The 26,483-nt window shown below is 39.4% G+C and overlaps 3 protein-coding genes across 8 annotated transcripts in view; 1 reads left to right on the top strand and 2 right to left on the bottom strand.

The window, feature by feature from the left end:
• LOC135161757 (sialin-like) overlaps positions 1-5,700 on the bottom strand; it is an 8,416-nt gene extending 2,716 nt beyond the window's left edge. The window contains exons 1-6 of one of the 2 annotated variants that reach the window (XM_064119619.1): positions 5,570-5,700; positions 3,915-4,244; positions 1,181-1,392; positions 872-1,002; positions 616-721; positions 143-227 (exon numbers count right to left, since the gene is read on the bottom strand). In XM_064119619.1, the coding sequence (XP_063975689.1) occupies positions 143-227; positions 616-721; positions 872-1,002; positions 1,181-1,392; positions 3,915-3,960 (580 nt within the window). In that variant the 5' untranslated portion in view covers positions 3,961-4,244; positions 5,570-5,700. Of the gene's footprint in view, positions 1-142; positions 228-615; positions 722-871; positions 1,003-1,180; positions 1,393-3,914; positions 4,245-5,267; positions 5,517-5,569 lie in introns of those variants that run through there. The other variant, XM_064119621.1, reaches the window with a different exon arrangement.
• LOC135161758 (uncharacterized) lies at positions 5,565-8,871 on the top strand. 3 transcript variants are annotated; one of them, XM_064119624.1, is made up of 8 exons: positions 5,565-5,932; positions 6,002-6,108; positions 6,181-6,484; positions 6,732-6,858; positions 6,943-7,057; positions 7,196-7,254; positions 7,781-7,978; positions 8,186-8,871. In XM_064119624.1, the coding sequence occupies exons 3-8, from the start codon at positions 6,193-6,195 to the stop codon at positions 8,403-8,405; spliced, it is 1,011 nt and encodes a 336-aa protein (XP_063975694.1). In that variant the 5' UTR covers positions 5,565-5,932; positions 6,002-6,108; positions 6,181-6,192; the 3' UTR covers positions 8,406-8,871. The 3 variants fall into 3 exon arrangements, with proteins under 3 accessions (XP_063975694.1, XP_063975692.1, XP_063975693.1); XM_064119622.1 differs by having other exon boundaries at positions 5,565-5,861; positions 6,002-6,484; XM_064119623.1 differs by having other exon boundaries at positions 6,002-6,484.
• Positions 8,423-26,483, bottom strand: LOC135161756 (cuticlin-4). 3 transcript variants are annotated; one of them, XM_064119617.1, is made up of 6 exons: positions 26,267-26,483; positions 18,154-18,233; positions 11,242-12,020; positions 10,717-11,034; positions 9,998-10,313; positions 8,423-9,862 (listed from the first exon to the last, which is right to left on the bottom strand). In XM_064119617.1, exons 2-6 carry the CDS (start codon positions 18,211-18,213, stop codon positions 9,452-9,454), a joined length of 1,884 nt encoding a protein of 627 aa, XP_063975687.1. In that variant the 5' UTR covers positions 18,214-18,233; positions 26,267-26,483; the 3' UTR covers positions 8,423-9,451. The 3 variants fall into 3 exon arrangements, with proteins under 3 accessions (XP_063975687.1, XP_063975686.1, XP_063975688.1); XM_064119616.1 differs by lacking the exon at positions 26,267-26,483 and adding an exon at positions 18,582-18,945; XM_064119618.1 differs by lacking the exon at positions 26,267-26,483 and adding an exon at positions 18,587-18,945.

Raw genomic sequence — 26,483 nt, 5'->3', positions numbered from 1 at the left:
TTTAATAAAATTAACGACGATGAATTGTCGAATAATATGTAATGGTGGAATCTGGAGGTGGGGGGACAGCGGGTAAAAAGAGTTTGTCGTGGGATTTTTAATGACTCGTTCAGTTGAGTTCAATAATTTTCAGATGATTCACCTTGCATTGTCCACACGAACATCCCCTTCTCCTGCGGTGGCACCCATCTGGCAATCATTGCGTGCAGAGCTGGGTAGACAGCGCACTGAAAATAAAAAGCAAATGTTTAGAACTTTATCACGTGATGTGTGCAAGGGTCAGTTAAGTCAACAATATGAACGTCATTGGGCTCAATCCGTTCTGTCCAATGCACTTCTGAAAGTGGAGCACATGAATTGCAGTCACTTTTGTCTCGTTGATATCGATCTATTTGATTTGGGAAATTGAAAGTCTAATGTGTTTGTTGATAACGACATTTGGTAAGTACTACTGTAGAAAGATTCTCACGATTGCTCAATAAAAATTAAACTTACATTATATAACTTTGAATAAAGAAAAACATCAAAAAATTTACATTTTTTGTTGCAAATAAATTTTTTGAAGACGCGATTGATCTCAAGTCACCAACCACGATAAAAAGGAAATCTCCTTACCCCCGAGAATCCCATCAAAAATCGAAGAATCATAACCACCGACCAATGGAGACTCGCCGCCAAAGGTGTCAGCAAATTCAAAACTGCGGGAATTAATGTCGCCCATCTGTCAAAAAAATGTTAATTAATTATTATTTTCTCCCCAAACAATAAAATAATCCTTCGCATGAACTTTGAAAGCGGCGCAGGTGATAATTCAATAATTATCTGTAAACAAACAGTTCATATATTGGTTTTACGAAGAATAAACACTTACGCAACCACTCGTGCACCGCCAAACCGTTCAGCCGCCAGTCCAGCGGGTACACTAGCTAACACAGGACCCACGAAATAAGATGCCAGGATAAATCCTTGTATCCTCTCGTTCCACTCGTATCGCTCTTCCAGCTTCGAATAAAACAATTTAATTTTTTAATTTTTATCTAAATTTTAGAGTTACGAATAGAAAAAAAGAGTTTCCATTTGGAAGCAAAAAGCGAATCGAAGAGTTGCAAATTTGCAGAGCAATTTTTGTGGACTTTGAACCCTATCATAAATTAGAATTAATAACACAGCTGATACTCACGTTTGAAATATTTCTGGGAACATAAGTGATATTACTGGACTGATGAAGCAATTCGGTGCAATAGGCTTCCTTCTTCGGACCTCCCTTGATATTTTTTACCATCGCAACAATAGTGATTGATAGATTTGTGCGCATGAAGTACGAGAACATGCAGGCGAGGAACATGAGAACACCGAGAACAGCCCTCCTGGGTATTTTCACTCGCAGCCATTCTGTATTAGATAAATCAAATATTAAAAATTCACCAAAAAAATTATGTGAATGATTTCATGGTAATGAAGTAGTTGACCGTGAGAAGTGAGAATGATTGAGCGATATACACATTTTTTTAAAACAGATAAAATATTTAAGGACAAATTTGTCAATCAAAACATGTTTTGTTACGATTGTCTGTAGTCATTAAATATAATTGACGAAAGTTTTACTTTGGATTAAAAAAAAATAAATTCAAAGATTCTATAACAATTACCTAAACTGAATTTCAATTACACAAATTAAAAATTGAAAATGAATTAGAAAAGAATAAATTAATGATGACTAAAATCCTCAGAGAACAATAATTTGATCATTTCTTTCACCAACACTCGTCAGTGTTATTCATAATTCCCTGTAATTTAATATAAAATTACCCTGAGTTTGTCTTCCCACGAGTGAATAGCTCAATAAAATATGCCCCATTACGACGAATGAATGAATCCACCGAGAGAATTCCGAAACATTCCATTGAATTACTTCCCTCCGGCGAGAGCATAGAATCGTAATTATTTTTTTTTTCTCTCAATCTCTCAATGAGGGTAAATTGGGTGACACCCAATTTCAATCAGCGCGGTATCCCTCGCAATCCGGAGTGAATTATTCCTCCCAACAAGGGAGGCAATGAATTGTTATCAACATTATCATTCAACAAGTTTTCCTATTCTGAGAATAAATTATGAATAATTAACGGTGCGTCTAGACGGAAATAATCAAAATTAGGGATATATTTACATAATTCGTTGTAAGAAAGTTTTCTGGTGATTTTTACAAGAATGAAAGACAATAAGTTCCCCAATTTTTTAATTAATTTTCCCTTTTCTTTCCTTCGGTTAAAAAAAAAACGAACCAAAGAAGTGGAAAATTACCACCACAAAAATTCCACAAATAAATCAAAAATAAAAATCTCCTGATGTTGTTATCGAACGCTCTCCAATAGAAATTGAATATTGCAATTACACATTCACTCAAGTGCACGACTGCCAATAATTCTCGTTGAAGGTTCGAGTTTCCTCGCATCAAGGCCGAAGTGGTAAACAGATATATTAATCGATTAAAAAGCGACACGAAATCCTGCGCTTGTTTAACGTTGAATCAGATTACTCCTTATCACTTCCCATCGTGGAATCCAGCCCCGAGGATGTGGAATGTGACACAAATTGATAATCGCAAAATTAAAAATAACCGAAAGCCCCCCCGACTATTATCATCCAATCAACCGGTCATTACGTAAATTCAAGGTGTTTCTTGGAGATTCAGGAAGCTGGCGAGATGCAGCTGGTAATGACGTAATTCTCGCGTAATGAACATCGAATTATCGTCCATTGCTAGGGGCCAATGCCAACATCGATAACGAAATATGGTCTTGACAATGATTACGAATAAATTAAATTATAAAATTGATTGGTTTTTTATTACCATAGTTCGATGAAGATCAAAGTTGAGAGGTCAGTAAATTAATGTCAAATGGAGTCTTGTAATTTTTTTTTTTGGGTACTTTGAATTAAATTTGGGACTATTCGCATTTTAGAATTCTATTACACTTTCATTTATAATTTTTCTTATTTGTTTTATTCACTTATTGAATGGAGACAGTTACAAAATGTTGCCTGAATTTTTTCGGGAAAATTCCAGAAATATTTATTGCATCATAATTGCACTGAAACTTTAGTAATGTTTGGAATTAAACAATACTGAATTGCATGAAAAAACAGCTGGAAATCATCCCTCAACATTCGATAATCTTCCGCCAATAGCGCGCGTGATAAAACCTCTTTCATAATTCCCATATCCACGAAATTATCAGCAAGTGCAATGGCTGATAACCGAAAGCAAGTCGACTTAAACTCCAATTTTCCATTCCCACGCGGTAATTTTCATCTTGAAAAATGCCTAAATTACTCTCGAGTGGATCAGCTCATCCCCGTTGACACGAAACAGATCCCTGAATTGAATAAATCCGGCGCGTGTGAATGAAAAGCCATTACTCTTGACTGCTGTCGCATCCTGTCATCACTGCTCTCGCCCGAGTCTCAATGAACCCACGACCCCAGTTTCTCCACGTGATTTTCGTGATCCACATGGCCCCTTGTAGCCCGCCTGACCCCGTGGCCGTTCCTGGCCGTCGTGACAGTTCGTCATTCGTGACCTATGAAGGGTTTCGAGGGCCCGTGGTCCATGAAAGATTATCAGGCCTCATGGGCCCATGAAGGGTTACGAGGGCCCATAGCCTATGATGGGTTACCAGGGCCCATTCCTCATGAAAGGATAGGAGGGCTCATAACCCATGAAAGGTCACGAGTTCGCATTCCTTCTTTTGTCCCACCTCAACATTAATATTTTCCTATTTATTTATATTACCGTATCAGCCGATTTTCTTTCGGCTCTAGGCCCTGGACTAACTGTCACCGATAAGTGGTGCCGCACTAGGCCCATCAAGGGTCCCAAGGGTCAAGACCCGGAAAATTTCTCTGGTACTCACCGTTGAGGGCGATAGGTCCCTTGCAGAGGCAATCGTAGAGCGTCATATCGGCACTTGATCTCGGATAATTCCCCACAAACCAAAAAATCAACGTATCGCAGACTTTGGGTCAGTTTCCCGCCCGGTGCGGGCAACGGTGTTGAGCCGACTGGTGCCTCAATCAGTACGTGATAGCGATGAGCACTCGTTCATTCGTTCGTTGCGTCATACCCTGTACTCGGCTCATCACCAAGTTGTTTCGTAGGCGGGTCTCACACCCCTTTTAATTTTTCTAATTTTTCTTTCTCCTTCGACTGGACGAATTCGCTTGACTCGTGACGTTTTTCACCTCTTCAATATGAAAAATAAATAAAACATTCATTCGAGACGACTAAATTTGAATTTCTATATTTACTAAGCGAGCGGTGATGTTGCGTAATGCCGACGTCACATCGTCAGACACAAAATTCCGAATACTTTTTTTTACCGGCCCTTTCGGCGAACAGGCCCAATGCTTATTGTATTTTAAAAAAATATATTCATTTTGTTTATCTATTTGTTTTTTACTGTATTTTTTTTCCATTGTACTTCTTTTATTTATGTGTTTTTACGCTATTTCCTCGTTCGTAATTGCGGCCCCGTTCTAATGCCGTTGTCCATGGTCGAGGAAAGAATGTCAGGGTCGGGGGGACGTTGGCGTTTACGTGCTCAAAATTACCCTATCGTTCTTTGATTTTGTTGCGAATTGATGCCGATTTTTTATGACCTTCGATTTGCCCGGGTCAAGGACGAATTCATCGGGGAGTTTACCCGGCTTTGGGCTTGTGTTGTGGCATTGGGACGACCCGGATAAAATTACAATTGCACTCGCGGAGCAATTTATGGAAACACATGCACTGGAGGCATTTTTATGCAAGAGATAGACTAACGTGTGTTGAATGACAGTGAATTTATAGATTCGTCGAGGTAAACATTTCATGTTTTCTTCGTGAACGTGTTTTTAACATTTTTGAGCGCAAATTTTTTTATAGAAAATATTTATCTTCTGGTGCAAAAATTCTTGGACAGGAATTTAGTGACGTAAAACATTTTTTCCCACCGGAGCATTAAATGTTCTGAATTTATAAATTTTATAAGAACAAACAATTAACAGCCACTGAATTTATAAATTTTGTGAGGTACAACAGTCAATGTTTTATTTGCCAAATTCAATTAAATATTTCGTTTTATTTATGGAGGCAACCATTGCAAATATGAACTGTCACTGTGCGATAATAATAAATTAATGGATTGACTCTATGTTTATTCTGGTACTTTGTCGTACAATTATGTCCCGGAATAGCGCGGAAGATCCGCGCACGTTGTGAAACTAACCTCAAATAAAATAGGACTACAGGCCAATTCCAATTCCCGGAAATAGGTCAACTGGATGATGGGCTTTCGCGAATTTCTGGGGCATCCGCGAGCACTTGTGATTTATCGAAGCGTCGGGTATTCAAAATTGACACCTGATCCCGCTTTTTTCCTCCCACTACGACGTTCCAGGAATCGTGAGGGTGACTATCGGTCGAACGTTGAATTATGTCCGGGTATTGAGAACCGCTCGCGAATGACGCAAAATACCGATCTTTTAATTAACTCGAAAACTGGAGTAGACTCACTTATCGGGTACTTACGCCTTTTTGTTAATTATTCGCGATCGAATGGTGGAGTATTTATATCGCGCGAGGACGAGGTTCACAACTGTTCTCGCGGAATTCGAAAACGCGACTCGATTCATCGATTTGCTGGCGGTGCTGCCGTCGAGGGAAACTTCGCGGCGTCGGAAAACACTGTAGTGCTGGGTAGTTCTGCTAGATGGCGGGGGGCTGCGGGTAAATGTAGCTCAACTGCTGATTAGGGTACACCAGAGTGATGCCGACGGTGAGAGCCGCCACCGTCGGTTCTAGCGGGTGAATGCGCCGTATGGTAATTCGCTAATTTGCTCATTAAAAAAATTGTATTAATTATCTACGGGACTACAAACAAATTCAGCAGAGGTACAATGATGTACTAATGTTGGACAATCCTGTACATTAATTATTTTTTAATCAGCAAAAATCCTGCAGTTAGCACGACTCGGTTGTCATGGTGACCAGCTCAGGTTTTAAATACAAAAATATAAATTCTGACGGAGATATCCTCGCAAAGGGCGTCGTGACATGTAATAAATCAGGTGACTCTCACTTCGATGTTGACAAAAATAATTGTTAGATCTGATAAAAAAAATTCTGGAAAATTTCCAAAGTCGAAAATCCCGATGAAGCCCCTTCGCACATCATCTCCAAATGTTAATATCATCGAGTACAGACTTTCAAATGAAGAATACGTACAGTCAGGCTGGACGAAGACCCCGAAGACGAGGTCGATGAGAAAAATGATCTTATATGAAACCGAAATTGCAAAGCCCCACCTGCTGTGGCACAAGGATTTACCGTGTCACTTTTACCCGGACGGCGGACTATTCTTCGTCAACGAGGAACGTGGGGGAAAAGTTTATTACCCCAACGGAGATGCGGCGATAAGAATCGAGAAGCCAAAGGACAGAAATTGTAAGCTAACAAAATGTGAAGTCTTCAAATGACGAGACTGTCTTCAACCGTCAAAATCTCCTGACCCAACAGTGCGATTCAGTCGAGTCGCATCTCATTTTGAAGCTCAATAAAAGACCTCAAAATTGAAAAAAAAATCAGGAAATTTCACTCAGCTGTTCTTGAGTTATGACTGATTAAAGACGGTTGATTTCGCTGGTTATTCCTCTCAACTTTTTGGAAGGTTTTTCTGTAATCAATTTTCCAGATGATCTCTACACTATTTTCACTCCCGGTGGTAAAGACGGTTCTGGGGTCCATCGGGACCCCCAGATGATCGCGATCTTCGATACCCTAGGGAATGGACTGGTGCTGAATGAAAACGGAGAAATGAGGTTTGTGAAAAATAAATTCTCGCGAAAGTCCACAAACTTTTGTTCTCGCGAAAGTCAATAAAATCTAGTTAAAATCGTTATCAGTTTATCCTACAATCAAATGGGCGGTATTTATATGAACAATCCAGGCGCAATATTGCCCCTGGTATGGGTCTGGAATCGTCGCAAGACTGCTCCCATAATAGGCTCCACTTACACGGTAAAGACAAGTAGACCGGTAATCGTGAAGCTATGAAAATCCTTTATAGCCTTCAACGCAAGTTATCTTGTCACACTTTTTCTTTATCACTCGAGATTTATGACTCATTACTTCTGCACTCGTTATTTCTCTATTCAGGAGGTGGCTGCAACGAGACTGCTGGAGACCCTGGAGGCAAGTGGACAGACGCAAAAAAGGTAGTCACCAATCGTTGATGAGAAAAAAAAATGATTTTTTCATTTCTTCGTGCGAACAAGTTCCTTTTTCGGTGCCCTCGCCTGAAAAGTCCTTTTTCCACACTGGGATGATCAAGTTTTTAATGAGATGGGTCATATCGCATAATCAGTCACCTCCATTTCATGCTATAACCCCCTGTCAGCCAAAAACTACTTCGTCACTCGTATCGAAATTCACTATTTCGAACCTCAGTGGGAAAATGAGATATTTTGTTACGTGTGCGGAAAAATACTTTTGTCACGAGGGTAGAACGATGTCTTTTGTTACCAGGGGAGGAAGGAACGTTTAAATAAAGGGAGTCGTAAAATTTACTTATTTGTACGGTGTCATAAAATACTACTTTTCGTTATGAGTGCGATTTTTGGGCTCGTCTGAGGTTTCTGGGAATAACATTGGGATAATGATAATGAACCTCATCATATCAATTTATCTCGTAGCTATTGTTGGCCTAACCTTCCTGTTAATCTGATATCTATGTGAATACAGAGTTGCTGGGGGTAACGTACAAAGTCCTGATAACAAATGTGCCATCGATGACGATAAGCTCATGGAAAATAGCGACAGAATTGAGTCGTTGACCGCTGTGAAGACCATTTGCCTCAGATTGAATGAGTTCATGAGCCTCCGGATTTTGGACCGAAGGAATATTAATTTACGGTTCATCTGCGGCCGTAGGACCGTCCGGTAAATAATGATTACATTACGTGAGGAGTGCGGTAATATTTTCTAATGAATCCGAGTAATCCGACTAATTGTTGAGGGCCAATTGTTAGTCGATTGCTAATCGATTGTCGACCTACAATCTGCTAATCGAACCGCCGTGGACTCGTTCTCGACCGAATCCTCAGTTGGATCGTCTATTTTTAACAATTGCTAAATGATAATCCGCAGCTTCCACCTGGGGTTCGACGTAAACTACAAAACCCCCATCTCCTCAGTCTTGAAGGACACAACCAGTGATCCTTTCCTCCACTTGAAGTCCCGAGTCCTCGACGCCTGGGCCTCCCCCAAGACGTCCCCCAGTCTCTCCCAAATTTTCGAGGTATTCCGAGTCATGAAAAAGACCGCGAGCGAGCGCCACCCGTTCGCCAAAAGGATCGGGATTAAATGACAAGACAAACACTGGCATAAATAAAAATTATAATATATTCATATTAATTATCAAAATAATTGTAGTAACACGTTGAATCCGTGTCTCTCCTCCGGACCACATAACTACCATTTTCCAGCATTTCGCACGCTCACCAAATTTTATCGTGCAATCAACACGTACATAAACCGCATCCCCAGCATTTCGGGAATATGCATCATCGTAATGACTTAAATCAAGAGGTGTTTGAAGTAGAGAAGTAGAAATGAAATTGAATGGTGACAGACAGAAAAAAATAAGTTAAGTTATGGTCAATCTCGTAGCGCATTCGTTCCCAAATATCGCGATTCGATTGCATTAGTATCGAAGAATACAGCTGAAGTTGACACATCAAAATGACAAAAAAAAAACCAGCGGGATCGATGTATTTTGGGCCGTCGAGGTAGACCTTCAATTCGTAATCACAAAAAGAATAAATAAATTAAAATTGAATGATACCTCGAAGTTAGCCAAAGTACCCTAGACTGAGAAGGTGAAATGAGGTATGAAGAATCGATAGAAGAGTTACGCAAGTACATAAATAAAAAAATGATTGAGTAATGATTATTTTTGAAGGAATAATAATCAGGTGGCAGGGATAGCCTCGTTGGAGATTCTGGTGGAGTTCTGCTGAGCTGCCCTGCTAATTATATACACTGACTCCACCAGAACGACGCCTGATGCTCATCGACGAGACACCGAGACCCAACGATACAACCGCCGATTAATCGATTATACCGCTGACAGGTGCTTCGTCGATGAGCAAAGCGCACTTGATAATGATCTTCACATTTTTGACTGGATCCTTTCGCTTCGCGCTTTAGATACCACGAGACTCTTCACTAAATCTCGAGATCTTATTTACATGAAGAATTCCTGAAAGGGAAAATTCAACCGCAAGATGATAATTAAATGATTTCAATGAATTATGGGCCAACGATCATGAGGACGATGCACAGGACAATTTGTTCTCAGTCGTAAATTGTCCTCCGTCATCTCTCTCCGAGGCGCTTCGAGGTGATTCGACATTATGATGAGCAATTGGCGACTTTGACGAATTCGGGATTTGGAATGTTGCAGGCGTCCGGTGGGTAAATGGCGTGAGCGTAGGGACTGCTGGCGGCGGCGTTCTTACGATCGACGGCTCGCACTCGGACAAAGAGGAATGCGGCGACGAGGGATGCGACGATGATCACGAGGAGAAGCATCACCAGACCACCGACAAAACCGGGTAACGACATGCAGATCGTCTCCGGATCGGCTGATGAATTGGAAATCACGACTGTTGTGTCGTTGCTTGTGCTCGCTGCACCAAGAGCGAAGTTTACGTCTCCTGGAGCTACTACTTGAATTATTCGCGACGTGTTTACGTCGGTCATCTCTTGGGCTGCGCGTTTGTAAACGTGCGACGAGACCACTGTCATCTCATGGAAGAGACTCTGCGAACAAAGAAAATCGAGAAATTTAGACCATCATTTTCCTGGTTGATTTGGTTCCTGGACAGAAGCTTGGAAGAAGCGTTTTCGTCTACTTCATGTCCTGATTATTAAACCGGCAATAACTGGACCACTTACGGGATCTATCTCGATGATGTCGACGTTCCTCCGTCTCCTGGCCCCTCTCAATTCTGCTGGCATTCCTTCAACCGATCTGGGCCGTCCACCGAGAGTCGCGAGATTGCCTTCGAGTTCATCAGGCCCCACAGTTCCCTTCCTCTTGACTGTTTGGTAAGCTCCTGCAGGATGTCCGGGGAGAGGTGGTGGTGGCAGGTGAATGTTGTCTTGAGGGCTCTGCGGAGAACTGCTGGCTGGGGAGTCTCCTGTCGTTGAACTCGGCGAGGATGAGGAAGTCTGAGCTTGTGGGGCTGGCACTATGTCAGGATTTGGTTCACTGCAAGGATGATAATGATGATATGGTCAATCAGACATAATAATAATATGAAGACCTAACCTTCTCGTATTCGCGACTAAATTAGGCGGAACTCTCTTAACATCTCTGGACGGGATTAATTAGTTCATCAGTATCAATTCTTCGATTCGAGCCGACAGGTCTCTAACATTTCGAAATGACTTGGAAACACTTTAACGAGTAAATAAGGAATAATTTTAAACAATATGGCGTCCCCAAAGTAAACTGTGAGCTTGATAAGTTCCATGATTCGGTCGAGAAGAAGAACTTGGGATTAAGGATCCATAAAACCTCGGAAAAATCATCTCAAGCAAATTCCTTTTACCCCCCGCGCTCAGACAATTTAATGCAAGTTTCTAAGGAACTATCCGATGTTGCCGCTCACCTGTATGCACCAGCGGGTCCACTGGGATGACGAGGGTCAGGGTATGCAGGCGGAACTCCATATTCAGGGACTGGTGGTGCACCGTACTCCGAGCCAAGACCTTGATGCACCGGCGATCCGTATTCTGATGAGATTCCAGCAGCTCCACCCGCGTATTCAAGACCCGGATGTCCGCACTTGGGCTCGGGACAGTTGTACCTGCAGACCTGAATGACACATTGGAAGTGGACGTTCATGCTGTCAGGGAACTTGAACGCCTGGAAGTACGCGAAGCTTACGACGGATGCGCTTGGGCCGAAGTTCTTGATCTTCTGGAATCTGAATTGGAGGAGAATAATGAGAAGTGAGTCAGTCTAGACGTGAGGCCTTGAAGAAACTATGGAACTGAGATCTTCCGTCAGAAGAGTCGCATTCGGAAGCGACGGAAAATTTCCATTTGGAAGCAAAAACGAATATCGAGGAACAGAAATGAATGTCGGTCCTTGAAAATGTCTTAAAGACTAAAATCACTATTCATAACAATACCTTGACATGATCTTGGGCCTGACGACGCAACCGTACTGATCAACAAGCTGAATAGGCGCCCTCTTGCCGTCGTGAGCGACGCAGTTCCTCACCAACATATCAAATTTGTTCTCGTCATCCTTAATAGCCAAGACCATGGTCATAGTCTGGCCGATTTTGACGATGCCGGAGACCTCGGAGGCCCAGGGGCCCTTGCCAACCTGAATCTGCATCCAGCACTGGAGATTGTCCCCGAGGAAGTTGGCAGTGACTGCGTGCAGCATGTCCACCTGGAAGGGCCTGAACGTAACCGCCTTCTCGTAGAAGTCGTACCAAGTGCACCGAAGCTTCCTGGCCTGATCCCAGACTTCCTGAACGTAGGGATCATACTGGATGATGATGGTGTTCTCGACGTAGCTTCCTGACGGCGTTGGGGCGCCGTACGCTGCGACATTGTGATTGGCTGAGCTGCTCATGCCGCAGGAGTTCAGGAAGATCTCGAAGGTGGCGCTCAAGTGTCCTGTTCCCGGCTTCAAGTGGACACAATGGGGGTCCGAGTAGAAGCCCTTGCTGAAGATCATTCCGTAGAACGGACGATCGAACTCGATGTTCACTCGCATGTGGGTCTTCTCGCATTGGACCTGGAGGTGCTTTATTTGCGGAGTGTCGGGTGACGCCAGCGGCCAATTCTCCTCGGCCCCGTGACCAGGGGGACCGTATTGGGCTGATGGGCCGTATACTGATCTGTGCTCAAGTGGCAGGGCGCTACTGTCCACCAATGGCGCCTCGCATTTTACACTCTGAAAGAGGAAAATAAGAACGTGAAGATGAAACTTCATTGCAGATTGGTAAGTCCATTAATTTTATATCGTAGATTCGTCATTTTGGAATTTTTGTTTGTCAAACAAATACTATCCCAATCTGAACAATAAAAGGTCCAAAATAAAATTAACAAATGCAAAAGTACTCAGAACTTTACACAAATTCATTATATAGACAGAACCAAATATATAGTATGTCAACTTCATTGCAATTAAACACTTTGAATAAGTTAAATCACAGAGTAAATAAGTCATGTAGATTTGAGCACTTTAAACAATAAAAAGTAAGTAGATAAATAAAAAAATGAAATTTCTGGTGCAGGGAATTTTATTTCGTGAAAATAAAATGAAATAAATTGACAAATAACAAACTTCTTGTGGAGACGTTCATAAAAAATGAATACGTTTTTTTTCGTAAGAATCTTTGAGGGACTTTCTCTCTCTCTTGTTGTAGATTAATAAAAACCATCAATTTAAAAAAGAAAAGGCGACATGTCAACAGAGGTCAGATGTAGTTCACGCGTGCCTAGAATTCTACCAAAAAATTTCACTTTATTCTTGTGAAATGCTGGAAACAATGTGGACACACGTGGAATTTCGTAACGCTGGAGACAGTTTATAACGGAAAGATGGGCCCACATGCCCACATCAGCGGTGGGGGCCCATCTAGGTGAGTTTTTTTTTCCAGTTTTATCTAACTCGTGTGACACACCTAGAATAACAAATTAAATCCCAGTTATTTTTGGCCAGACAATATATCCGGAATTCCGGCCACGATTGAGACATCGATATGTGGGTAATTGTGTCAATAGTACCGGACGAAGGAGCCATTAGCATTTTGATTAATGCAGCATCTTTCAATCAGTCTAGAATAATCTATCGGTGGAAAATTATTCCTCAATTTTTACTTCTTGTCTCGGGCTTTTTTACCGCGACAAGATTGACCACCGTATGCACTACTGAGAGAGGTTTGTCGCAGTCGCCCTCGGCTAACCGTTCGCATTCTGGGTTACTCTCTACGGGACGACAGGTCGTGGCAGCTGGTTGTTGAGATTCAGAACGGAGTCCTCATTTTACTTGTTGGAATGTTGGAAAATTGGGAGATATGATTCGAGGGATTTGAAGGGACGCTATTCTGTGGCAAAAAAATCCTTTATCGCGGAATTTACCCGCGTCCGAGGGTCAGGTTTAGGTCTTGACGTGATTGCTGGTGCCAGCGCCCGAATTTTTATGCAAATCTCAGTAAATTTCTGGTGTTGGCATGTAAATTTGTTTTAGTTCTAAAAGCATTGACGCATCAATACGGGAATTTTTACTGAGAATTGCAGAAACTCTTGCGGTTTAATCCTAGAAAAATTCTGGTGCTCGGACTTCAATATTTCTGGCTCTAACGAATGAACCTTTTTATCGCGCTGGCACCAGAATTTTTCGCTGATTTTTTCCTCTGGGAAAGTTCTCCGAAATTCTACATAATTTCTTCAGCTTGAATGTTTTAAATGCTTTTTTTTGAAGCAGCACATCCCTTGAGATAAGAAAACAATGAAAATATCTGTAAGGACTTCATCGCAGTCGAGGCGTTTCGCATTTGGAAAGTGAAATTCGCGGTTATCCGGCCTCTCTCGAGATAATGCAATCATAAAACATGAAACAGCCGTTGAGAATTTTATTTACGACTGATGCATTGCGAATCGGGAGTCTCGAAACTGCTGTACGTAAATTTGTCTTCACGAACGAGGTCATTTGTTATCGTAAATGCTAATATGAGTTCTCACTGAAGGCAATTGTGTTTGTCGAGATTATAAAAGCTACCGCCTATGAAGACATAAATTGCGGAGGGATAACATTTCATGCGGTAATTAAAGTGGAATAAAATGTACTTCACTGACATTGTTGTCATTTTACTGTCGAAGTGGAATTTCATGAATAATTCAGCGCTAAAGGGGTGAATTTACGGGAATTTAATTGTCACCGATGGAGAGGAAAATTCGTTGAAAGTTCCTCTAAGAATTTGCAACTGGCCATCCCCCCCGAGGGTCTTCAGCCACACAATATTTTTTATTTTAATATTTACAATATTCTGAGCAATGCGGTAACGAATAACTAAATAACCAGTAAATAAATTTTTGGAAAAAACTATTTTATTTCCCACCGTTCGGGAAATATTATCTTGGAAGAAATAAAAACGGATAAGGAGAAAGAAAAACGTGAGAATGCGGTTGATCCGGGCATTGTGATTAACAGGCCCCGCGTAAATTGAATTTTAATTGAAAAGCGCACTCGTGCGCTCCCAATGATACACGAGAGAATTGTAGCTCTGGTATTAGGACAAGAACAGCTAGACAAGCCACATATTAGGAAAAAGAGTGCACGCCGCTTCTCAACGCACATTTGTCGTCTTTTGATCCAAGTGATATTGCGGGACAGGCGCTTCCGGTTCATTGACATGCGTTTCACATTTTTTTCTGTCATTTTGTGGTAAATATTTAGATATTTCAGGGGGGGGTGATTTAAAGGGTATGAAGTCGACTTTGTGAAGGACGAGTAGTTCTAAGTAGATTGGTACTTTCAGTAGCTGCCAAAATAGTGAGTATCAACTATTTAGTACTTGATTTTTGTGTGAATACTAAGTACCTAATTACTAAGTACTTGACTATTAAATTTATACGGTAATAGAGTGACATCTAATGGCCTTTAATTTATTTATGCGTTGCCTGACGTATAATCTTTCAATTTTTCACACCCCACCTCTTATATTCTCGTCTGGTATTGAAATATCGAATTAGTGGGAGTAAAATATAGGATTGACGGGCGTGACGAGCGGTTGAAAAGACTAGAGTAAACTCGCCGCCTGTGGTCACAACCGCAAGATTGTGGATATCAGGCGCCATCGCTAATAGCACGAAAGTGACTAAGCTTCAACGATTAATTTAACGACCCCCCATTCAATCCTCCCCCTCGGAAACTTATTAAACCCTCTTTACCGAATAACTCACGATGCACATCCCCTTAGACTTCCCCGAAAACAGATTAAAATACCGCGGCCGAGATTAATCCCCCATTACCCTGGGAGGAGATGACGAATGGCCAACAGTCGGCCGAGACTCGGCCAATGTCGGCGCAGCCTCGGCGGACTGTCGGCAATGCCGCGATTCACGGGGTTACAGGGTAAGCACCCAGCAACTTCGAAAAACAAATTCGTAAAATTTCTCAGTCGTTGGGTAAAAATTACGGAAAAATTGCGGTTTGAGCTGTAATTTTGCGTTTTTTTTTGGTGAATTTGATTGAATGTTTCTCTTGGTGAGCGGATTTCCTTTGTTTACGGTTGTGGTGTGACTTTGAGGAGCTGTAAAGGAGCCGCCGACCAATTTTTCCCCAAAGATGGGAAGGAAAGTTGAAGCGCATTAGGAGCAGTCATCCACCTGTAGACATTTCCAACTCCATCACTCCTGACCGTACGCCCCCGCTTCTATTATATGAATTGCCGTCGAAATCCCCCCTTTGTTGTGCGAGAAAGGCCGCGCGGAAAATCATCTCCGAGGAATAGAGGAGTCCTTTCTCCCTAAATCCATTTATTTCTATATTGGTAATTGGAATTTTGAGGGAGTTATTAATCATTGTTAAAAATTTCAGGGTAAAATTTTTAACAATTGGGGATTTGGAGATTAGATGCAGCTGTTACCGACATTTCAAAACAGCCCTAATAACTTACTAAAATGAAATATCTATTTTCATTATTAATTGCGATTTTAAAATATTGTAATTACGACAATAAAAAAAGAACTCAAAAGATCTGCTCTCAAAATACTTAAAAAATAAATTTTGTTGGAGGACACTGGAGACCTACTGAACCAAATTAATTTCACGACTTCAAAATCCCGAATAAATTCTCAATGACCCGACCTACAATACAAAAATCCAATAAACCATAAAAAACCCGGATTATCGACATAATAAATGAAATTTATTCATCAACTTTAATTTATCGCCGAATGAAATAAAAATATTCATGAAATCCGAATGAATTCAAGAATCTCCCCAACGACAATAAATTAATTATTTCCTCATTTCCCTCAATAAATCCATTATTTAGCCCTTAAAATAACCAATTAAACAACTGCCCTATAATCTCCCCAATTCGTCAAAAAAAAATGGTCGTTAAATCGCGATTGAAATAAAAATCTAAAATAACTTTCCGCAAATGTTTGTAAATAAATCATCTCCCCCCCCCCCGACTACATCGAAATAAACCCATAAAAAACCGGCAACTCATGCCGGTCCAATACGGGGCCAGCCCCGGAGACATTTACCAAGAAAGAAAGCTGGAACTTGAAAGAAAACAAGTTGATCCCAATGCCGGACATAACGATTCAAAGGTGTGTCCGTGTTGCCGATATTGCCACCAGTTAACGCACATCACTCCAGTGACATTCTATATCAATTCCAATACTCCATATCCACGAATGGTACATCCCGAGCCAATAGCGGCTGTACGTTGGGTTTAATACGGCTGATGTACCTCGCCAACTCTCTCAAACGCATGAGGAGGGCAATGCGCGTCCGGCGCAGTGACCTACTATCATCGGTTCGGCGGCTATTCACCAGGTCTTTCCTTCTTTCTACCTGCCAGACGCATGTCGCATATCATCGTTTTTTTTTAATTCTCTCAATTAAATTTGCGAATTTTTCCTCTCGTCATCTCATTGTTTACGAGAGTCGCGGGAAGAGGAGGGGGGAATGACGCGAAAATTGTTGACGAAAGTTTTTTTTTGCTCTAAATTTTGGTTTAAAATCTTCGTAAATATTTTCCAAATCAATTAAAAAATAATACTATATGATAAATGGTATATTATATAATAATATATAAGATACTGTTTATTATATGATATCATATAATTTTTTTCTTTGTCCATAATCACTAATAATTTGCGTAAATAACGCAGGAAGTCCCTGAAGTATTTTTGAATATGACAGACGCAATTTTGAGGTTTAATTTATTATAATAATAGTTATTTACGGTTTGTTTTCAACTAAAAAAATCACGCTCCGTAAATCTCCTCGACTGACCGATCGCTGAATTAGAGCCGACTAATGAATAACGGAGATTCATTAGAGAATCATTTAAAAAACTTGCCTGCCCGTAACACCTCCAGCGAGTCATTAATGAGCTCCTTAACAACACGTAGCATCATTAAGTACTCGCGAATTCCACCCGCAAATATTTTGCGATTCGATTCAAAATCGTAATGGATTTTCCCAGCGCACGTGCACTGGGTTCGTCGATTCGCGGTTTATGGGGAGGATGGGGGGCATTAGAGAATGCAGCAAGTCAATAGTCGCATTTCCGGACAGTCGAAGGGGATAAACAAAACCGCAAACATTGGTAATAACGCAAAATTTCATTGCGAAAGTATTTAATTACTCAGGCCAGCCTCCGAGGGAAAATTAAAGTGAAGATAATTGTTCGATAAGTCGACCGCGTTCTCTGGCGAGAATCAAATAATTTGAACAAACGCAAAGTTTTTTTGCAGATTTTTCTCGCGAAATTCGCAAAAAAATTTACTCACGATAGAAATGGCCAGGTTAAAGTGAAAACTCGTGTGAATTGTTCTGTAAATCCTTACAAATTCCTTAGCGTTTATCGCAAAAAATTGACAAATGAATAAAAACGCGAAATTTTGACAATTTTTCAGCAAAATTCACTGCAACAATATGAAACTCACTCATACCAACACGATCAGTAATACTTAACTACAAAGAAATCTCCATAAGCTCTTTCACGTTCTCCAAATAAAAACCACCAATAAAAACAATTTTAAATAAACGCGAAATTTTGTCATGATCTCTCGTCAATTTACAAAAGAAACGTAAAATGAACGGCATTCAAATAGAATTAACTTTCCGTAAACTTCGCCATCTCCGAAAGTGGAAAAAAAATTAAATGCAATTTTTCGCGACTTTTCCGGGAAATTCACTAAAAAATATATTACTCCAACACACGTCAGCACTGACGCTCATAAATCCTGAAAAGCGCTCTCCGTAACCTTCTCCTCGTTCTGCGAGCGAAACAATGAAATAAAATGACGCGAAATTCACTGAAAAGTATTTTACTCACACATGCCAGCAATAGACAACTGAAAATGGCTCGCCATAAACTCCTCCGCGTTATTTCCATGGTGGTTGAGTGTGTGTATTCTGCAAAACAAAAACGTCAAAATTACGTCAAACATCGAGCAAAAACCATTATAATAGTTCCGTCAAGACGCGAAGATATTTTCCACAAGTTTTTCTAATCATTATTAAATTTTCCACCAGTTAGTCACTCGTTCCGGGACATTGAGAGAGTTAAATTCATCGCCAACGGGCCATTGACAACAAAAAAAAAATATTCCGTTTCAATTCATTGCCGTCGTGTGCTTTCATTCATCGCCAACGAGCATGACAATTCGCAAAGACAACAAAAAAACCATAAATTCACCGGCAAAAAATATTAATCACTGCACTCATCTATCTGAAATTAAATAGAAAGAGAACAAAAGGTACCTCACTTGATCACTCGTAAGTTCTCATAAAACGATATCAAGAAAAAAATATATATCACAAGTCGACCCGGATGTCCAGGTCTGCGTTTTGATTTTTTTCCTATTTTTTCCCGGAAGTGATCGCGTTATTTTCTCCTTTTGATACCGACTGTCGGCACTTTTTTTAGCGAAAAAAATTTTTTTTTGGGCCTCTCGTGGGCCCAAATGGTCCCGCGACTTCTGCAGTGGGGATGTGTGACTTGTGGGGCCCGGAGTGGCTGTCCTGGCCGGCGGGGACTGACTGAGCGTGCGAGTGGGCCTCGTTGCGGCTGCGAGCCGCGTCCCAGTGACCTACTGACGCCACTTGGGACTTGCCCCGTTCCGAACCACTGTACGTCTGTGCTTCTTATGTACTCTCAGAGGTGGGGTTAAATCCCCCCAGAAACCATTACTAAATGTATGTGTGTGGGCCCTAGAAGTCCCCCCACCCCCTCCTGTCGCGCTTTTCTTAATGAAATAAAAAAAAATTCTTCATGTTTTTTGTAACCGATTCTCTTCTTCGTGAGCACAGGTGAAAGACACTCGTGCGCTCGAATTTCTGGTAGAGGAGGAGGGGGAGGGGACGATGTGAATGAATTGGGGTGGGGAGAGAGCGATGACACAGTCATCGATTTCACGAAATTTAAAAAATGATATTGAAAATAAATTGACCAGGAAAAATCGAAATATTTTCTTTGTTTTTGATGTCGAAATCTTTTTTAGTTGTCAAAATTTATGGAGAACGAACGATGCGATTTAGCTAAATTTGAGCTCATTTTGAAGTGTTTGAAAAGTTCTTGAAAATCGTGAAAGATTTTTCAAATTTTACTCAGTAGATCTCAACGAATTTTGAATTAAAAATGAACTCATTACCAGCAAAGAGTTAAAGTCCACATTTTTCCATTAAAAAAACGGTAAAAAAATCGTTAAAAATCCTATCTGTTATGAAAATTATGTAATTACATTTCTAAACATTTCAATAATCCCCGCTATTCACACCGTAAAATTCTACGCAAAACCAAATAACGTCGGTCAAAGGCTATCAATGGAAAAATATCGCAAAAAATAAAGTGAACAAAAAAATGAGAGAAAAAAATTCCTGACGATTCTGTTAATACCTCTGATTCGAACCTGTACCCGAGTAGTTCCAACCGATGACAGGATGACCTAGATATTGGTCTTCGCCCGCATGTACACACCGAGGTGACTTCAGACTGGCACTCCTGACCGAATGCGGAAGTCGCGAAGGTGGGGATTGCAGATAATCCGTGAAAGCGCGAGTGAGTTTCTTCCCTCCCATTAATCCTCGCATTTTATTTTTATCGTTCTCGGTAGAAAAAAGTGTGAGAAAGACCACGAGAAACCCCACTATTTTGCTGATATTTTCCTTCCTCCGTGGAATAATCCCCGTGCTCTTAATTTTACGAAAAATATGTCAAACAATATTACATAACAATATATAATACATAATATACAATATATTTTCTATATCACATACTTTTCCATAAGATAAACCCCCTTTTTCCCACTCATCACAAACACTATCTGTTTGATAAATATTTCACTCGAGAAGGGATGAAGTTGACTGATTAGGGTTTGAATGAAATTAACAAAATTCCGTTCGGTAAATGGGAAAACGCCCGGGCTAATTTCCAGGGCATCCCTCCCCCTAGAGAATTCACCTGGACAATTTATCCCGAGGACGTTCATCAAGCGTAATTTTTCCTCCATCAAGGATCGAAAAAATCCCAGGGCTTCTTTTTTTTCCCCGACGTTTTAGAAACCCAAATGCCAAAGCTTAACAGCCGCGGACGAAATTGCTGCAGACCACGACGAATTAACTCGAGAGGATTTTCCGGCTAGTCACGGTGAAGCCTCGACTTTGATATTTTCAGCTATATTATGTGGAGATTGTTACGATCAATCACCCCGCAGTGGTTAGAGGGAAGAATCGGGGAAAATGGAGATGACGATGTTTTGGGGTGTCTGAGGGAGCTTCTCATCGACAGGGTACACACGGGGGGCTGCTAACAATCATTCATTCGATTGTAAATTTTTTTGGAGATCGGCGATAGCTTTTTTGATGTGTTAATCGATCCACAAATTTTTTCTACAATTTTTTAAGGAATTTTCGGAATATTTTTCTCTTGTCGATTTTTTAAATAGTTTTAATGATTTACTTTACAAATATCTTGAAATCTAAGAGAAATAGGACAATTGATGTCATGACCTGTTTTATAGCCAGTAATACGCTTTACAAAAAAGTTTATCATGAAAATTTTATTATTTCCCCCGGATTTGCAGATATTTCCCAAAAACTCAGTTGAAACGCAATCCACGAGGCCCGCTTTACCTCTCATTGATTGCCCCTATCTCCAGACCAAAAGATAAAATTTAAAAAATCAACTTTCATTTTAAAAGTAAAAAAAGGGCTCCAAAATGAAATTGAAAATGAAAAAATAAAAAAAAAATTACTCCCGTCAATTAATTTTCTCGAGTTATCGATGGCCACAGCTCTGCTTTGCCTCGCTCGCGTCTGTTTCTCATTTATCAAATTTAATTTTCATTAGTCCCTTTCAAGACAATCACACACTCCCCAAGGGCAGAATCCCTTCTCTCCTAAATAGAGAAATTCCATCCCCTTGCCGGAAAAATGATTCGATTATAAGTTCCACAGTCCGATAAATCCAGAATTTTCCGGAACGAAAGCAATTGAATTAGTTGAATGGAATAATATATTTCTCACGTTCTTAATCAATGCGATTTGCGCACTGGAGTACCGCCAATTAATTAATTACCATCTCACGAATACTCCGATGGTCAATCGATAATTGAAACAAAATCACCGGTTGTTTTGGGATTCAATCGACGAGGAAATGGTGATTTTTTTTATTGAAAAAGGTGAGGGAGACGGGGTCGCTGGCACTCGGGTGAAAGCGGCCCAAAAAAATTACTCGAGGCTAAAACCAAATCCAAGGCCTTCTCCAGCATTGATCACTCTCTTGTAAACTAACATCCTAGAAAATTTCCGAGACCCAAATCCATCGGATTTTTGGCCACCTCGAGCGTGACGCCAACACTTGTCTAAATTTATTTCAATCCGGAATTTATTCCTCCTTTCATTCGGTCTGATGTGCAATTGAGAGAGGAGAAATGCGTGAAACTATTTGTTGAATTAAGAACACGGTGATTCATCATGATAACAAGCTTTATCAATGGAGCATCAATTTAATGGGGAGCACTAGAAGCTAACAGAATGGAACAAAATATAGGAGATTCATCGCATTTTGAGATGTTTTTAATTATCTATGAGCTTAATTATTTTTTAAAGATTATTAATTTAAAGTGAAAATATTTTTTTTTAATAGTAATTGATGATCTAGAAGATTAATCAATGAGAAATGAAATTAATAGCTCATTTCGACGCGCTAGAATATTTTCTCTCTAAATTAATCTTGATAACATTTTCCCATTAATTTATATTTTTTGATTTATATTGTTGTTGTGTAAAAAGTAATATTTATAATGCAACAATTAATTTTCCTGATACGATCCTTAAGATTAAAAGGATTAATCGGTTGATTAATTAGAGACGGAAAATTTATATTTTTGATTATTGTTCTACACAAAATGTTGTTGAAAAAATCGTCATTATTCAGTAGAAGATGAATTTATCGTTTAAGAGACGACAAATTAGTTCGGAAGTCCCTAATGTCTTGCCCTACTGTTCAGAATAAATTTCCACCATTTTATCTTGATGTATCCGTTTGAGGAGTATCTTAGACACCGTGACTCGTGTTATTTCAATCTTGGGAACAATTGAGGATAAAAAAAATATGTAAGTCACTGTAATTTGGGTGAGAGTTATGTCATCCGAGATAATGCCGTCCAATAATGCGATCGAAATGCTGTCGTTTTAGGCCGAAGGAGCGCTAGAGAGAAAGGACAGGATTCAGGATGTACCAGTGGGACGGACCTCTTATTATAATAAGTGGATTAAATTATGAATTAGCTACAACCATGTGTGCTGCTTAAGTTTGTTTACTTTTTTTTAGAAATTGCACTGCGCGAGAAATGGTTTTTACGAGGAAATTTCTTTTTCAATATTTTCAGTTTTTTTTTTCAATTAAATTTTCGTTATTTATTGACTGATCAATAAGGGGAGTTCAGGAGGATTGTTCAAAGGTTTGTTTATACATTGTTCATAAGTATTTAGTATTCATTAATGTCGTTATAGTGGCATTTGTTGAAAACCCGTTTTTCTTCAAAGGTTTTCATATTAAATAATTAAAATAGGACAATAAATTATGAAATAAATTGATTGTTTGTAAAGTATTTATTGGGAATCTGATGGTTCTGCGAAGTAATCAATTATGCATGTCCCAACTTCAGGAATAAATAATTTCTAGTCAGTAATGAACATAAACCCATTAAATTAAAAAATTATTCTTTCTTCAGATTTCGATTAAAAAAATACTGTCTCGCAATTATTTAACATTCAAATGATATCATTATCACAAGATATTGATTACCATATGTTCAACTCTGCGAACTCAGCTCTATATTATATAAATATTGTTGATGTTATTGGGAATGATTTTCAATAAAAAAACGGAACAAAAATGTTTTTCAGAAATTTCGGAAAAACCTACTTCGATATTATCCGGTTGTGCGAATTGGGATTCTCCACCTGCGATATCACATTGGCTCGCACCATTAATAACATCGAATTTACATAGGGGGGGGAGGGGGTCGGAGGAATAAAAGGAAAGCAGACGCGTGCCTGACAGACTCTGTCGCTGTATAAATTTCTTTAAAATTTCGTTTCGAGGTTTCTCGGGTTTTTTATTGATATAAAGAGTTGGCCCAAATACCGAATGCCCCAGAAATACTCGATTCAGTGAAATACACGAATTATTCATTTATATGAAGGAATGAATAAATGAAACACTGAGAATCAAAAATAATTCTTCGAACTAAGTGGAGAATATATAGAACTATTGGGAAACTCAAATTCATTTTTTTCTGCCTCGTACCAGAAATCGGATTATTTTTTTAGGGATTTTTTTTCATAGTGATAGTTGAAAAATTTGAACTGTATTTTTTTTTATTAATGCAACACTTTAATATCCTAGAAACCCGATTCGGTTTTTTCAAATTTCAAATTTAATTAAAAAATTCTCGAATCATGGGGTTAAGCTCCACACGAATAAAAAAAAATTACTTTAAGTGCCTTTTCTAAATAAACAATTTTTCAACTAATAAAAATATGACGTTTTTAAATTATTTAATAAATATTCTTTTCACAATTTGTTCCTTCAAATCTGTTATAATTAAATCCAATAAATTTAGCAGTTCACACAGAACTCTAACTTTTATTGTTTATGGCACACTTGTTATTAATCATTTTCTTTATGTCACTGCATTATAATTAACTGTCTCCTCGCAGACACCTTAAAGTGAATAATATAAATTTCCCGGGCCTGAGCGAGGCCCTAATCAGTCCCCTCTCTTTAAAAATCAAAAATTTCTTCTGAAATTCCCAATTACCGAAAAAAATGTATTTTCAATTCCCTATTTTTTAATGTACTCTGCAATAAGTGGAACTCGGGCAGAGACAGACCAATAATCCAACGTTTTAGAAACGACTGTTAAAACTGGAAGATCTCCATCAAGATAGATACTGCATTGACCCACTGAAAACATTCCTCAGCCGACGGGAAAGTGCTCCTCCCTCAAATTACACCATAAAATGATCATCAGGGAAAAAAAAATCCCACAGAAAATTAAGACACCGAGTGAAACGGCTTTCCTTCTTCCCGGTGAATTCGCCGGTCATATCTCCAGCAAAAAAATCCAAAGGGTCTCGTATCTTCATTTTTTTTTTACCTTATTGCATGTACCTTCGTCATGCGTGACAGGTGCAATCCGTGACGTAACCCTCCGCCTCCCCCCCCCCCCTCTTCAACCCGGGAAAACACCGTTATGCAGTTCGGACAAAACAAGTACCATATGCGCCAGGTGAAGTCCCAGAACCCGGATGTTCAACGCCCCTTTCTACCTTCAAAATTCATCGCAAAAATTTTTCACGAGTGTGAAAGTGATTCAAGGTAAGAGAAGACGAGAGTACCGTTAGGATATCGCGGACGTATCCAATGAGCAGTCGGTTTCGCGTCAGAATTTCTCGATTTTTTGGGGGAACAAAAAATTTACCGAATTGCGGAGAAATAAAATTAGGGTCTAATGCCGGAGATAAAAAAAATTAAATAATGTGCGATGCAGAATTTGGATTGGAATGTTTAGGATTAGGAATAATGTCTTGAGTCTAAGGTGAATCTAGTTAAGAGAATCGTTAAAATACTGAGGAAAAGGTAGGACACATTGATGATTACTGGGATCACGGAAATGAGCTGACGGGGAAACTTGTTTTGCGTGTTATATGTATCGTTTCATCTTCAACGCGAATGCAGAAAGCGGGAAATTACACCTGTGTTTGAGGTGAATTAGAAAATTGGCGGAGACGGGAAAGTTGGAATTTTGAAATTTTTCTGGTGGTTTTACGAAGGTCTCAATTTATCTGACTTTAAATATTGAATAAACTTTTGTAATTTAGTTTCATGGAAAAAAACTAATTTTATTTATTTTCCGATCATCTCCGAAGCAATAAAACTACTCAATGTAATAAAAAAAATTAGAATTTGAATATTTATTTCATAAAAAAATGCACAGGGAATTTTTTCGAAATTTTTATTAAAGAAAATGTTGTTAATTAAATCCTCGGAGATTTTAAATAAAAAAAACTTTAAATAGTTTCACGTGTGAATAAAGCCCATTTCTTCAGACCTCAATTATTTAAAAAAATATTGAGAATTGTGAAATTATAGGACTAAAATCACGTTAAATAAATTAAATAAACTGGAAAAATGATTTAAAATTCAGTGAAAAATCATTCAAAAGTCTCTACCTGTAATTATTTCGTGTTTGTTGAAACAATTAATTTTTTAATATCCTCAAATGTTGGTGAACCGAATATTAACATTTTTATTATTCCCTTTCTCAATCGCGAGTGATTAATAAAAATTGCAGTCTTTGAATTCAACCTCCCGGGCTCATTACATTCTATCTCAGTGTCCCACACACACCCACACATATATATGTATATATATAATCTCGGCCTTGTTCTCCGCGAAGAAGAGGAGGAAGACGATCAGAGGAAGAGACGTGAGAACGGTTGACACACTGACTCGCTACCCCACATACCCTTTTACCTTTACAAATCCGAGTATACACAAACATTCGGCACACAGATGTTAGTTTCATCTAACAAGGCCCCGTAATTTTTTAACAAAACATTGCCCCTGACCAGACCTGGATATCTCACCTGAAGCCTCGAAATTTTCCTCAAATTTAATATTTATTTTCATTAACCTAAATAAATTATGAAATTTGCAAAAAACAACTGGAAAATTTTCCAATAAAATCGGCTGATCTCTCCATAAAATATAATTTTTTCCGAAATATCATTAATTGTTGTTGCAATTTAGAGCGATTTGACATGGATTCTGCCTCCAGTACGTCTTAATTACCCCCCTAATTACCCCATCACACATAGATTAATTCACTGAGCACTTTACCACAATAATTAAATCGCTGAATAAAATCACAAACCTTTTCTCTTGATTTTAACAATCGCCGGTGGAAATAATCCTATGGCACACACACTTGGCACTGTTTATACTCTCGTTATCTCGATAATTCGGGAAAAATTGGAGTTGTGAACTTATCGCGGTCTGTCTAATGTCTTTAAATAAATAATGAACAACTACTCGTGATGGGGATGTGGGTCTTCAGGTAACTTTGGCGAGTTTGTTCGTTGTGAGCCAGA

The sequence above is a fragment of the Diachasmimorpha longicaudata genome, chromosome 4, assembly GCF_034640455.1.
Source record: "Diachasmimorpha longicaudata isolate KC_UGA_2023 chromosome 4, iyDiaLong2, whole genome shotgun sequence".
In the NCBI taxonomy this organism is placed as follows: Eukaryota; Metazoa; Arthropoda; class Insecta; order Hymenoptera; family Braconidae; genus Diachasmimorpha; species Diachasmimorpha longicaudata.
The sequence above is the reverse complement of the archived record's forward strand: the minus strand, read 5'-3'. Positions and strand labels throughout refer to the sequence as shown.

Coding starts and splice junctions, on each gene's coding strand:
- LOC135161758 (XM_064119622.1), top strand. CDS start 6,124: ATGTTGACAAAAATAATTGTTAGATCTGATAAAAAAAATTCTGGAAAA. Junction 6,485..6,731: donor GAAGCCAAAGGACAGAAATT/GTAAGCTAACAA, acceptor TCAATTTTCCAG/ATGATCTCTACACTATTTTC. Junction 6,859..6,942: donor AATGAAAACGGAGAAATGAG/GTTTGTGAAAAA, acceptor AATCGTTATCAG/TTTATCCTACAATCAAATGG.
- LOC135161756 (XM_064119617.1), bottom strand. CDS start 18,213: ATGGAAATAACGCGGAGGAGTTTATGGCGAGCCATTTTCAGTTGTCTA. Junction 12,021..18,153: donor GTTGTCTATTGCTGGCATGT/GTGAGTAAAATA, acceptor TTCCTCTTTCAG/AGTGTAAAATGCGAGGCGCC. Junction 11,035..11,241: donor AGGCCCAAGATCATGTCAAG/GTATTGTTATGA, acceptor CCTCCAATTCAG/ATTCCAGAAGATCAAGAACT.